General features: G+C 39.1%; 1 protein-coding gene across 1 annotated transcript; it reads right to left on the bottom strand.

Annotated features, from left to right (window-relative positions):
• Positions 1 to 4,869: 4,869 nt before the first annotated feature.
• On the bottom strand, positions 4,870 to 14,121 carry cfap58 (cilia and flagella associated protein 58). Its single transcript, XM_029519865.1, has 18 exons — positions 14,116 to 14,121; positions 13,277 to 13,540; positions 12,905 to 13,053; positions 12,662 to 12,812; positions 11,923 to 12,117; positions 11,577 to 11,714; positions 11,065 to 11,224; positions 9,667 to 9,749; positions 9,329 to 9,520; positions 9,054 to 9,215; positions 8,709 to 8,855; positions 8,489 to 8,629; positions 8,179 to 8,402; positions 7,611 to 7,719; positions 6,282 to 6,386; positions 5,833 to 5,952; positions 5,134 to 5,258; positions 4,870 to 4,984 (listed from the first exon to the last, which is right to left on the bottom strand). The coding sequence occupies exons 1-18, from the start codon at positions 14,119 to 14,121 to the stop codon at positions 4,870 to 4,872; spliced, it is 2,586 nt and encodes an 861-aa protein (XP_029375725.1).
• Positions 14,122 to 14,657: the final 536 nt, after the last annotated feature.

The following is a 14,657-nucleotide window of genomic DNA, read 5'->3' as shown; positions in this document are numbered from 1 at the left end:
TTCTTCAAGGAATTAAATGAAAGGGGAGGGTGGATGTGGGTTTATATTTGCCTAAAGCATCAGAATCAAGAACAGGCTACTTTAAAGCTTGTTCAGAAAGATATTTTTATGATATATATAGAAGTGATTATCAAAGGGAGAGCATTTTGATACATGTCTGGTTGGAGTTGGGTCTACAAAAAACACCATCATTTTTTAGATGAAGATAACATCCTGCTCAGGATATTATCTGGGCAGCAACAGTTTGTTTGCTTTACCGAACATTAAAAATATTTTATATGCATTTATGTGCTTATTGTACATGCAAATGATTAATGTGTAATGTTTAATGTTGTCAATTTGATCTGATTATATATTTTGTCAAACTGATTTTAATGACAAGCCTGGTCATCTCTTTGTCATAAATTCTCTAAAATCTCTAAAGAAGGCATCAATGGTGAGTGATAGATTTTCTTTGTAGTTCATAATTTATCGAAAATTATTATCAAAAAATTATCAAAAAGTATTCAACTGTCTGCTGTTTTTATTGTACAGTCAAGTTTATTGAACTCCTGTAGTGTAGAGATAAGGGTGGATGACATTCAGAAGAAGCATTTAAAGAATTTTATACTGCTAATATCCTCTCACTTCCTGAGCAGCACATCTGTACGAGTTTATTCAAAGATAGGACGATCAACAATGTTTTGTAGAAATGCAATGACAATACAGGTTTTGATTAATGTTGAAAAGCAAACTTAGGACTCTCTTAGTTTGCCTCAAACTGGATTGGAATGAAATGTGACAAACAGACAACATGACAATAGACGCAAACAATAAAATAAAATTTTAATTATGTTAACATTGAGTCCTGCCTTCATCACAACTTCAGATTTAAAATCTATGTAATCGCTAGTCTCAATCTGTTAGGGTTTAGACCTGCTATAAAATTCAGCTGTAAGGGCATCAACACATGTACTAACATAACTATTTGTGTGTTATTATCACACCCAAAGTCCACTCAGAGAAGGAAATATTATAACATTACTATCTCTGAGGTGTAGAATGTCCAATATCCACCTCGCAAATATGAGAACTTTGACATATTTAATTCTGGTATTTGGTTTTATTAAGGCAGCATGGTGGCATAGTAACTAGCAGTGTTGTTTCACAGAAAGAAGGTTGTAGGTTTGATTCCTGGTCTGAGGCCTTTCTGTGCAGCATTCTCCCCATGTTTGCGTGGGTTTCCTCCCACATTCCAGAGACATGCATGTTTAGGTTAATTGGTGCTAGAGTACCCTGAGGTAACCCAGATGTTAACTGATTTACAAATTTTTTATATTTGGACTAATGAAGAGACAGAAAGGGGGGACGCATATAAACAGATGATTATGATGTATTTTATTGTTTTTTTTAATGAGCCACCAGTGTGGGTGATTTATATGAAAGCAGCAAGTAAAGATATTAAGTAATATGAAAATATATATAAAAAATAATAATAATATAGATGGAGCATTCAATGAACAGTCCAAGCAGATGATTTGTGCACAAGTGAAGATGACCAATGGTAAAAAATGGTTGTGTCCTCCCAAACTAGATAACATCGATGTAGAGATTGGGAGCACATGCAATCAGACTGTGGCAGACTGGAAACGTCAGCGCACAAGAGGAGCAACACTGTCCTGCTTGGCTGCCCACTGAGAAAAATCTACTCACAAATCAGAGAACATGATGTACTTACTACACCTACACACACATTGACTGTGTGTGCAAGTACTACGAACTAACTTCACTGGTGTGAGAGCTTCCTCGTACAACAAGAGAAGGAGAAGAGAAAAAAGAGATGCGGCCCTGTTAAAGGCCCATTTCTACAGCAACGCAGCTCACACAGTCCAAGAATTGCGCGGACACTGGTTGCCATGGTTACACTGTAAATGCACTGGCGAACGAATTACTCCACAACCAGCAGGAGTGAATAAGGAGCGCTACTGTGTACACAACAGACCGACCCACAGCTCCAATACTGGCTTTATTTGAGAATGTGTGAGATTGCAAATTGTACAAAAACTCTGTAAATATGTATCATGTCATGTTATTTGTAGCGGCATGCTTAATATGGAAAATCCCATACTGTATTTTGATCGAGAGAAAGTAGCTTAATGCTCCTTATATTTGAGGTGACAAGTTTGATTCTAATGTACAACAATAGTCACCAATCTAACACCCAGCTGTCATTTGAATGGAGCTGAGTGTGGAGGTGTCAATCTGCTCATGCATTTCATTACTCGCTGTTGCTGATCCACACATACTCATCTGCTAACGAGCTTAAAGGCACTGCTGCACTGCTAGCCAGAAGAATGGATCAGAAACTGTAACCCAATGACAGTGAAGTTCTCAGGACTGTTATTCAGAGATCACCACTTTTACCACATTGTACACTCCAAATTAGAAATCTATATATAATAAAACACGCTTTAACAGAAAAACAGTGGAAGATGGAAGGATGGATAGTCAATACTGTGACCTACTGCACATGTTTCCATTTCCATTGCACATTGTATATATTTGTATGATCTTAATTCATCCATCCATCCATCTTCTACTGCTTTTCCATTTCTGTTTCCGGATCACAGGGTTGCTGGAGCCAATCCCAGCTCACATTGGTTGAGGGCAAACTACACCCTGGACAGGTCGCTAGTCCATCACAGGGCCAAGACACAGAGACAGACAGAGACCAACAACCACTCACACTCAGACCTATGGACAATTGAATGTCACCAGTTAACCAAGACATGATGTCTTTGGACGGTGGGAGGAAACCAGAGTACCTGGAAGAAGCCCACATGCACAGGGGGGAACATGCAAACTCCACACAGAGAGGTCCCAGGCTGGGGACTGAACCTGCAACCTTCTTAGTGTGGGGCAACTAACTAACCACTATGCCGCTGTGCTGCTCTATCTTAATTCATTATCACCTAGACTGGGCCTAGACCTACGTCTGTAACTTTGTTTCTTCCTGTAGTCTGTGTTTGTCCCTCCTGTCCCCATTCTGCAGGTGCTGAATTATCTCTGCTCCATGCTCCCACTCAGTACCTGCTGCTGCAGTTGATATTACACACGACTAATTAGACTATCGTTACCCTATCCACCCCCCCCCCCCCCCCCCCCCCCCATTTATCAACTCAACTAGCATATGCGAATACAAAAACATGATACTAACAACAAAAGATAAATTGATTTAAAAAAAAAATAAATAAAGCACAGTTGATAATAATAAATTCCTTAGGTACATAAATACATACACATACAATACATACATAAATTACACCAGGTTCAGTATATTGTCTTTATTATCAATGTCAGGGATAGGAATTATAGGGGTGTATGGGGACAGTTTGTAAACAAGTCTGATGGCCTGCGAGAACAAGCTCTTCAGCTTTCTGTTAGTTTTGCAGCTGATACTTCTGTGTCTTCTCCCATTTGGCAATAGGGAGGAGAAGTGCGAGGGCTGATGGTCCGCAAAGATTTAGGATGGGCTCAGCAGATGCAGGGCTGCTGGTAGAGCTCCATCAGGGAGTAAAACCCATGATTTTGCTCTGTCTTTATTATTCTGTACAGCTGCAGAATGAGCAAACAGGATGAATGAAACTCTGCAAGATAAACTCTTAGCCATAACTTGTTACCCCTGGGTGCTCTAGGTATGCCACAATGTATGGACCTACATTAATGGAGGTTCAACAACAGAGGGCGCCAGTGCAGTGTGATACGAACTTAATTACAGACATTATTTAATGAAAACATTACACATTCTACTGTTGCATAGAAGATGAATTAACCTTCATCCCTTTACTTGGAACTTTTCAGTCTCGTTAGACAATTTGGATCCAAAATAATTTTTTCTCTTGCAGACAGACTCATTTCCATAATTATCATATTAAATTCCCTAACTAAGTCACAGAAATGTTGTCTTCTGTTTTATCCCATATAGACATTTACAGTAGGTTTCATTAAATTAGGTCAAAAACATTTGATAAATACATTATTTTTAGACAGATATCACTTCAGGATTATCTGTTGCGGATGATGGGTTTCCCTCCTTAATTGAGATGGGATCTGTGCAAAATATCAAAGTCCATATACACATGACATATAATATACATGAACTGCTGCAGTCCAAACAGCTCAGTGCTTAAATGTCTATAAAAGCAAATAAACTTTGTATACTGAAACAAAAGCCTCCCTGGCATAATGCTGGCTGGTCTGATGTTTAATGTGGGCCTGGACAGCAAACAGGACACTGCTGAAGCAAAGGGACACTTGAGTGCAAATTTCTCTGAAGGTTGAAAACCTCCAGAATACATCAGTTCTGACAGGTCTTTCCAAAATATTTATTCCATCTGAAGAGAATTGATGCATGGAAAAGCTTGAGCATGAGAGAAGAGTAAAACTTTTATTGTGGAGGGTGAAACTGACTCAAACCAACACAACCAGATGGTTTAGTCCTGGACTTCATTCAAAGCTCAGCACTCAGCTAAATGTGAGCCTTCAAATAGAAGCGATGAGAGGCAAGGGCTGTGAAGCCACATTAAACCACATTAGGACAGCATCTTAGGGAGAAAAAATAATCACATTTGGATTATTTTCTCACTTTGGGATGCATGATTTGGGTTTTGCTGGTTGTTTTTGCATTTATAAATGATTTGATAATTTTTTATGTCAAACAAACATGTTTCCCAAACATTTCTCCAGTACTGTCTAATACAGTCCCTTCCAAATGATAATGTCTGGTTCAATCCGAAAGGAATAGGACAGTTTCAAGTAATGTTGTGTAACAAAAGATATTTTTCATTTTACAAATAATTTGAAATCAGATTATCAATAGACTATTCTCTTTTAATATCTCTTCACAGGGATGTCAATCCTGAAGCCTCCTCCAGTGAACTGAGGTCTGTTGCTAAGCTGTGGCAGGAATTCCAGCTGCTCCACTTTGGTCTTGGTCCTCTGCTCACTGAGGAGACACAGAGCAACAACTCATCATAGTGAACACAACTGTCCCACAATCTCTATATATCATACACTGTGTAGCTGCGCGCTCATGACTACTACTGTCTATTAACGAAAAACAAAATGTAAAACAAAGCAGTAGACTGTCATCACCTTTGCAGTTTTTTCTGACTCAGGTACTTCTTCTTGATGTTTGCAAGCTCATTGGCTAATCTTTCATTCTCACTCTTGTACTCATTCATCTTCGAGTCAAGCATCCTCAGCTCTGCTGTCAGCAACTGGGAAATAAAAAAACCATACAATTAGCTCTGTCAATCAATGGAAAAAAAGCACATCCTTTGGATAATATCTATGTGTTTAAACTTTAACTTCATGATGAATATCACTGCACTGACATGAAAATTCCTCATTGAGTAAAGACTGTGGATTTATGTAAATATAGTGCCAGTAAGAACGAGACCAGTATAATGGGGTCGGAAGAACAGAAAAAAAAACACATGCACATAATGGAAAGAAAAAGTCAGTTAACTCTTTCAAATAGTTAAAGCTGTTCTAAAATATGATTAGCTCTGCATCTTAATCATTTCAATGAACAAGACATATCTACTGGTGTGAACCAAGCCTCACAGAAGAGATCTAAGAGTAATTTTGTCTTTTGCTAACTTTTATTATCTTACTGGCCCTGTGTTTGGCAATTCTTCTGACTTAAATGAACATCAGATCACGTTATTAACATCTACTTCAGAAAACCAGGACATTCCATTGTCCACAAAACCACCATCTGCCAAATAATAGAAAATAAAAAACAGGAAAGTGTGTTGCTGGGCCTGTGAGACGATGGTTCTGAAAGACCTTGAGCTTTTTGGTTCTCTCTCTGAGGGTCCACTGGCACTGCTGGAGTTGCTCAGCTGCTTCTGGACCAGGCTGTTGAGCCAGAATGTGTTTGAGCTCCACATATAGCTTCTCCTTTTCCTTGGTGGGGAAACAGAAAGATCAGGGAACAAGAGCGTGCATGTGACAGCTCATATGCTGTGAAGATAAAAACATCTCTTCTGCTCAAAACAAAAAACAGAGAATACCAATCAATGAATATTGGTTTAGAAAATGTGCATCTGTATGCTTTTTCAGACCGACACTGAGTAAATTTGAACAGCCTTAGTAAAAGCTGTTACAGTCTGTATTTGAGTCAATTTATTGTGAGTGTCCTGAGGTCTGGCCAATGCTCTATGCTCCAGTCAATAAAGCAATAAATTCAAGTATTATTTAAAAAACAGGGTTCACATTGTGGAGGACCTGGGTACCTGTAGTAGAAGTTCATGTTCTTCAAGCTTTTGGGTCTTAGCAATAAGCCGTTTCTGCAAGGATTGAATCTTCTGGATGAGTTCATATTTGCTAGGGTCACTGCCCTACAGGGGAAAACATTTACAAGCTGTTAATATCCTGACCTTAATCACGAGGTACTGGGCTTGACTAGCTGACATGGCATTTAAGTGTAAATTGCTTGTCTTTCAGTGAGTCAGTATTTTTAGCTATTTTTTCAGTGTATCTCTGTTTTTGATATTGTATTGATATTATTAATTATTATTATTATTAATTATTGATATATATTCTGATATAACCCCAAACCATTGTATGTGTTGGTGTTGCATGGCTGGATATCAAGGAAAAGCTGTAGCACTTAGGTTCATTTAGTTCAGGTGAGGAGCCCACACTTCCCTCATTTTAGAGAGGAAGATTGTGACGCTGGAGATTTTCACAGACTCACAAGGGGGTGACAATCCTTGTGAAACTGTTGGCTGGTTTGAACACACAGCTTGGCTCTGTCTGCACCAGCTCCAAATGACAGCGATTGAATAGTTCAACTTACTTTTTGCATTGGTGATACGTTTATCTAAGTGAGGGCTGCATATCATAGTGGTTTTATTTCCGGAGGCAGCAGTGAAGTTGTGTCTCTTCACCTGAACTAAACGAACAGCAGCTTAACCTAGTGGCTTTTTTCCTGTCAGGAAAGACATTGAAAGTGTTTTTCCTGATAAAAAGTGTAGTGGTAAAATGTCATCTATCTTTCTGTCTCACACTGTCACACTATTTTGAATGCAGCACCTTAAAGTGTGGATTTATGATTAACAAGATATTAACTATAATAATAAAATATGGCCTGATATGTGATAGCAAGGTTCACAATTTAGTGATAAGAACACAGATTTAGCTGTCCTTAACTAAAACTTGCACAGTTCTCCGCTGAGTCACATCACCGTTTAATACCTCTGCTGTGACATAATTCTCTTTCTGACCTCCTGTGTTTTTTTTTTTGGAGGGGGTGGCACCTTCGAGTCTTTGGATCATCTGATTGAGGACTGTTGAATAAAAAACATACATATATTTCCAACCTCATCCTTTTCAAAATGTCATTAAATTCCATATTTACTAGCTGATAGACTCAGTGTATGCGGTTCGGCCTACATCAAAATGGCTGATCTTGTCAAAACGACTCCAATAGTAATTTTAGTGTGACTTTTTTGCTGAGATTTTTTAGATTTTGATTACCACAGTGTTTCCCGAAACCTTTATTTGCTGCTGTCTACTTATGCTTTAAGCTAGCCCACAAAGACACTCAACAACTCTTTCACCTCCAGTCGCCTCCATCTGTGAATATTTATGGGCTTCAGCTGATCTTCCAAGATGCTGCTTCTCATTCTCTCTCTGAGCAGCTCCCTCTGCAGGTGGAACAGCTCTTGCCTGCAACATATCACATTTCACAGAGCCTACATGCCACAATATGGAATTTGCATCTTTGTAAAGCAGCCAGGTTTAAGCAAAAATCAAGAGAAGACCTTTTAAATTCATGGAAAAACAAACAAACAAAAAAAGAAAAAATTCCAACAGAAACGCTGGAGACTACTTTGCGCAAAATGCAAAGTAGTAATCCTGAAATATTTATTCTTGATAATTTTTTATTTGTGAGAGAAAGTTGTTTTGGAAGCTGAGGGTTCACAGAAGCTGTTCCTACCTTTCACTTCAATCTTTCTCCACCTTCCTGCCTCTTTCTGTGATTCATGTACTTCTCTATTCTTCTATTCTCTATTCTGTTCCTCTCTCAATCCTGCTCTCTGTGAGCTGTGCTTGTGACCTGCTTCTCTTGGTCTATTCCAAACTCTTCTCTTTCCTCTATATGCAGATCGGCCCGTCTGTTTTTACCTCAAGTCCTCAGTGTTGGGTACAGTCCTGTCCAGGATGTTCTTTTTGTGCCGCAGCTTTTTGATCTCCAGTTTGAGCAGGCGGATGTCTTCCATTCGCAGGTTATAGTGGAAGTCACCCTTGCTCAGGATTGATTGCTGGATCCTGATCTTTTCATACAACAGGGCCCGCTCATCATTACGGCGCAGCAACTGTTTTCCCAGGGTGTCCCGCTCTCTGATTACCTTGAGAGGAGTTTCACCAACACATTGTCAGACACTAGACCTTGTCTTTTTCACAACCACTTCTAATCAACCTGCTCATTCTTTACCTGTTCCAGCTGTTTCTTCTGTTGGATCTGCTCAGCATCAGCATCTGCCATAATCTTCTGCAGTTTTTGGTGTTCTGCTTTTTGGCTGTCAACACACTGCTTTGTTTCTTCGAGCTGCTGCTTCATCACCTGCAGCTCCCCCTGTAGCAGGACACAGACATGGACTTTGTTCAATTTAAACAATCTATCTAAACAATGTGGAGTTTAGAGCCTCCAGTACCTTCAGTGATTCATTGTCCTTCTCTAAGCGCTTATGCTCCTGGCAATCTTTAGCCAGGGCCAACTCTTTCCCAGAGATTTCATCTCTAAGGCGGGTGACCTGGTTGGTCATGGTCTTCAACTTTCTCTTGATCTCTGCCATCTCTTCCTGAAGCAGAGACAAATCTTTTAAATTACAAAGATTTGTAGTTTATGAGTACAACAAAGTACAAGAAATCACAAAAAAATGAGCATATCAAAAAATCTCACAACCATACTTTTGTGTTTCTCTATAACTATCTATATATTCATTTCAAGCATTCTTGTAGCTGTAGCTAAACTGGATGAGCGGATGAATGCAACTTACCTGAGCCTCAATGAGGTTTTTGCTATAGAGATTCCGCTCAGACACAACAGACTCCAGCAGGTTCTCTTGCTGTTTCAGCTTGCACTCTGCCTCTGTGACTTTCTTCCTCAAATCAAAGATCTCCCTCTCTCTTACTTCAACATCATTCAATTTTTGTTGCACCTAGTGATGTGTGGAAAATACTTAGACAGGCCAAGCTTTAAGGAAACAACCCAAAACTATACCCTAATATCAAAATAAATGCAAATGCTAAAACATCCTTCTGTATAACCTGCCTTCTGCATGAGGTTGCTGGTCTCGTTGATGTAGCGGTCACGTTCTTTTTCCAGCTGTTGGATGAGTTTACGTTGCTTCTGGGCCTCCTGGCAGTATCCGCTGATCTCGTGTTCCAGCGTTGTCTTGTCCTGCTCAAGGAGCTTCACAAGATTCTTCTGTTTCTCTGTTGATTGTGCAGCTTTGATTATGTTCTAATGACAGGAAAACATCCGTAAATGAATGCTAATTAATATTTGTAATAGATATATGTTGAACAGGATTAACACAGGGTTTGCTTGCTTTAGAAGGAGGAACTGCAGATACCCTGTTGGTCAATGTGCAATACCAAGCACTATACCTTGTTTAAGATATCTCTTTCTCTGATCAGCTCATCCATTGCTTTTTTGTCAGATTCGATTTGCTTTTGGGAAGAGTCAAGATCTGTGGGATAAGAGACGGAGACTGTTTTATTGACAATCAGAGTCAGGTGTGCTATATAATTTTATATCACCCAGTTGACTGGTTCACATAGATCTAAAGAGAGGCGATAGTGAGGTGTAAATACTGTGTTTCACTGCAGAGAACCCCATTGTTCAGATGTGGATGTGGAAGTAAATATAAGGAGAAACAAGGTGCCCAGAATTATCTGAGATAGTGTGAGGAACCATAGATCAGACAAAGCTATAATTAGACATGGACAAAAGCAAAAATACAAAATAAAAAGACAACTTCAACAGTGTTATACAGTTAAAATAACCATCTCCTTTCAGATTCTGTTGCTTATCACTGAACTGATGGCTCAGGGAATCCATAGCCGCTGTGAGCTATGTTTGTGTGACAGTATATTCTCAGCCCTCACATTCTGATCATGATTTTTTTAGGACTGGATGAGGAGGTTCCCTCACAGTTTTTCAATTGACCTAGACTATGATACTTTCTGCAGATTCTTTGCATTTTCCTTTGAATGCATGCCAAATGCTGAGTATTTCCAGAATGATAATGATTTAATGAGAGTACCAATTTCTATTCTGCATGAGAACATGTTAGCATAGTGTTGTGGGTACAGGACATGTAGATTCAAATCTGTTGGGTCTCTTTAAATAATTTTCTAAAGAATTTGGTCTAGACCTGCTCTATTTGTAAAGTGCCTTGATGTAACTTTGTTATGATTTGGCGCTATACAAATATATAAATCTGAAAATAAATCTAAATCTGGATGTTTCTCTGCATGCTTGCCTATATATTTTTAGATATAATTACACGACAGATAAGCTTAAATGATTCAAAACTATCTTAAAGCAAAATTAACACATACACTGTGTAAAGCTAGTTATTGCCACATGAATTACTGGCTGCTGTATTTCTTCTGCAAAGATCCCTCTTTAAGCAACTTCAGTATCTGTAACAGTAAGATGTATTTTTTACTAAATGAGGTTTTATTTGAGCTTTAAGATGCTTCCTTTCGTACACAGTGTATTGCAGACACACAGGAAAGGGATCTCTTCACAACATAGATATCTTCAGAGGCTATAAGAACATAAATAAATATGCAAACCATATAAAGAAATCATACTAAATATGATGTACCACATTATACATTTGATGTAAGATACATGAAATTGGAAGTGTTATTTTATGATTATTGGCTAAATGTCTATTATTTTTTGTGTCAGAGTCATGAGCTCAAGGACCAAAATCAATGCTGCAGTGAGGGAGAGAAAGACTGGCAACCAGAAAGTCAGAATTTATACCTTACCCTTCTCCAGACCAGCTATCTTAGCACTCAGAGTCTCCCTCTGCACATCAGAATCAGCTTTTTGGTCCTCCAAGTGGTGGAACTTCTTGTGGATGACTTCTCTCATCTTAGTTTGTTTTGCAATCTCCTGTCGCATATGAGTCACCTCCTCTTCTCTCATCTGATATATTGGGTTGTACAGAAGAATTACTCAGAGGTAACAGGGGCAAGATAACCCAGGATAACCAAATATTGCCCATTCTTTTTTTTTAGACGTAAAACGCAATCAACCCATTACTGAGTTGACCCATACACGTTGGAGCAATGCCCCATGGGGTACAAGAGGATTGAAGTAAAAACAAATAATACTGAGATCATTTACCAAGTGAGGTACTCGTCACAGCCATCTGCTTAACCCAGCAGGAGTAGAAAACAGAGCACACAAATGCTGCTTTCATACACAAGATATCAGGTGTACACTGTGTGTCTCTGTTTCTCAGGGGTGATGTGTGTGTCAGTGGCCAAATGTGCACCTTGAGTTCATTTGTGATCTGCTGATTTTCCAAGGAGAGACGCTCTTTGACTGACCAGAGCTGCTCACACTCCTGCTGAAGCTTAGTGTTCTTCACCTGTGTCTGCTCCAGCTCCTTGCTGGATTTCTCATTCAGGATCTGTCACACAAGAAACTGTTCATTAACCAAGGCTGTACAGTAGCTGTATATTTTAACCACACATGTATGTTTGTTTTGCAATGATTTTGGGCAATTATTCAACATAAAAAGCCACACTAGCACCTTACTATGATAAAATTCAGTTGATTTCATTAGTCATTAAGCCACATTATTTGAATATTTAGGATTTATTCAACCTCTTGCTCACCTTTAGCTCTTTTAGCTGCTGCTCCATTCTCTGCTGCTCATCTTTGGCCCTTTGGCCCTGCAGATTCAAAGCTTTGATGTCCGCCATCTTGGCCTCCATCTCAATGTGAAGCTGCTTTACCTCTTTGTCCAGTTTTTCCTTCAGCCTCATCTCACGGGAAATCTCATTCTGTTGTACCTGGAGTTCCTGTTGGAGCTAAGTTAAGACACGCCAAGAAACAGCAAGTTAGAAAAAGAGCAGGATAACATTTATTTTCTTTTTGACAGTCTCGACTGGCTGCTGTGAAGTGGTGTGTATTGCTCCTTAGGTCCAGTTTAATTAGTGGTATCCAAAAAAGTCCAACTGCAGCTGCTTCACTGTACTGAAATGAAACTGTAATTTAAATTAAACTGACTAAATATTTTCTTCAGAAAAGAGTGTAGAGGCACTTTTACTTTACTCATAATGTTCTTGCTGAAGCTCATATTGCTGTTGAAGGCTTGTGGAAACAATTGTGGAAAAATTTATTTTCTACCCACCTACATTGTTTATGATAAATGTATTTCTTGTAGCATGACACCTGTATTGATACGTTTATAGAGTATCTGATGGAATACTTGACTGTATCAGCAGTGTGTTGTTATTGGTTAACGCCCAAATTCTCACCAGTCAATTTATTCTTTTAATTTTAACATGATTTTTAAATGTGCCTCCCTGTAAACATGTAACATATACTTCTGTCACTAAGAATTCTACTTACCTGAGAAATGCTTTCTAAGGCACTCTGTCTTTTGGCCTCTATTTCCTGCTGTGTGACCATGGCCATGTTTAGTTTTTCTCTCAGACACTCCAGCATTGTTTGCAGCTGATCCCTCTCCTTTGTCAACTCCTCATTCATTTTCAGTAGATCACTGAGAACAACAGAGCACAGTTTTGTCCACTCACTACACCTACATTATCCAGACAGAACCTACTAAAAGGGCTAGGAGGACCAATGGCTCACGTGTGCTGTTGGTCCATAGAAAAGCTAGTTTGTTGCTCTATACTTTTCAATAGGTTAGCAACTTCTTCTTTTAAATTCGTGATGGTCTCTTTGTCCCTCTTTTCTTTATCGTGAGCAGCATCGACCATTTTCCAAGCTTTGTCCAGCTCCTATATTGATGGGAAAGGAATATTTGAGCAAAATCTTACTGAACTAACATAACCTAATATGTCCAAACATTACTGGAATGACTTAATAAAATACAATAGAAAACACTATACCCATGAACTGACATTTTTTGTCCTTTGATTTTACAAAAAACTACAGCAACTGAGCAACAAACACACAAAAAATAAATCCACAGCTCTAGCCTCTCATGTTGTGGCATTGTACCCTCTTTAGTGAAGCAATTGTTGTCTCATCTTCTTGCGACAGCTTCAGGGCAGCTGCAACTTTAGTTGATGTGGACACAATCTCTGCATTCAACTCCCTGCATTTAGACATTAGCCTCTTCTCATTCTCTCTGGACTTCCTCAGAGCATGGAGGAGCTTCTCATATTCCACCCGGATCGTGTCCATGCTCTTGTCCCCAAGCAGCTCCCCAAGGACCATCTGAAACTCCTCCAGGGGCTCGTCCTCTCCTGTCAGTCCTGTCCCCTAGAAGACCAGCAGTGCCACACATGCCCAGTGAACTCACCAGGTTAATCCTGAAAGTCTGAGGGTCCCACAGATACATATACACATGGAGCCTTATATTTGACAAAGTTACTTCACCTTTCACCTCCCAAGACCCGGCATCCTCATATGAGGAAAATACATTTTAGGTTGTCTTTGCCATTATATTGATTTTTGCCTAAAACAGCGAGTGGAGTTGTTAGTGGATATTTGGCATACTAAAATGATCAGTGTCCAATCAAAATGGCCAACAAGTCCCACCAACATGCATACCAAATAAAAGCTCGTGTCTCAGGTGAGTTTACCTGAACAAAGGTTTGACTTTAAGTTTGAATTCTTATCCCACAATGATTTTAACTCCATAGAAATAACAGAAAGACTAACTTAACACACGCAAACATGCTAATGAATAAGCAACTCGCCATATTTCAACAACTTCAGCTGTTCAGGACTGTTCAACCTCTTTTTTCTTTTTCTTTCTTTCTTTCTTTTTTTTTTCAACGCAACATGTTTTTATATAAACATTCCCAAGCCAAAGCCCTTGGAAGAACACTTACCTCCATTGTAGCAACTAAAAAGTCAGTAATTACGTGTTAGACCTGACAGGAAGCGCAGCTCCGCTTTTAGTTCGACCTGTGCAACTGTTGACGATGGTTACTAAGCAACCTCTGATCTCGCGAGAGAAGTGGTGGCCGGCTGCTGCTGGAGGCGGACTGGAAACATAGACTTTGCAAAAACATCAGTAAAACATCAGTGTGTACCTGAGTCTGAGGTCCTTTGATTCTACGATAAACGGATAAACGATCATTAATTATTTTAGGCAAAGAGTAAAAAGACTTTAGAAGGATCCTTACACATTTTGATGCAAGTTCCTATGTATAGGTGAAGGCCCAGTATTTTAGTGGAATCATTATATATTTTCTCTAAATCAGTAATAAAACCATATTATGGCCAGTGATGATATATGTTAAATGCAAGCTGAGTTCTTTGCTCACCTGGAGGAGACGATTGTTAATGGATTTTTGAAATCTGATTAACTCCGCTTGGAGTTCAATATGCTACATGACCAGGCAGCTGAAGATTCCCAAAGCATTCTACC

Source organism: Echeneis naucrates, chromosome 14 (genome assembly GCF_900963305.1).
Source record: "Echeneis naucrates chromosome 14, fEcheNa1.1, whole genome shotgun sequence".
NCBI lineage: Eukaryota > Metazoa > Chordata > Actinopteri > Carangiformes > Echeneidae > Echeneis > Echeneis naucrates.
This window is presented reverse-complemented; position numbering and strand designations above follow the sequence as displayed.

Bases quoted from the DNA above. Each gene is read 5' to 3' on its own strand.
- cfap58 (XM_029519865.1), bottom strand. The intron at 13,054-13,276 runs GTACAATGCCAC...CCATCAATATAG, and splicing joins CAATTGCTTCACTAAAGAGG to GAGCTGGACAAAGCTTGGAA. The intron at 11,225-11,576 runs GTGCACATTTGG...CCAATATATCAG, and splicing joins AGATCACAAATGAACTCAAG to ATGAGAGAAGAGGAGGTGAC.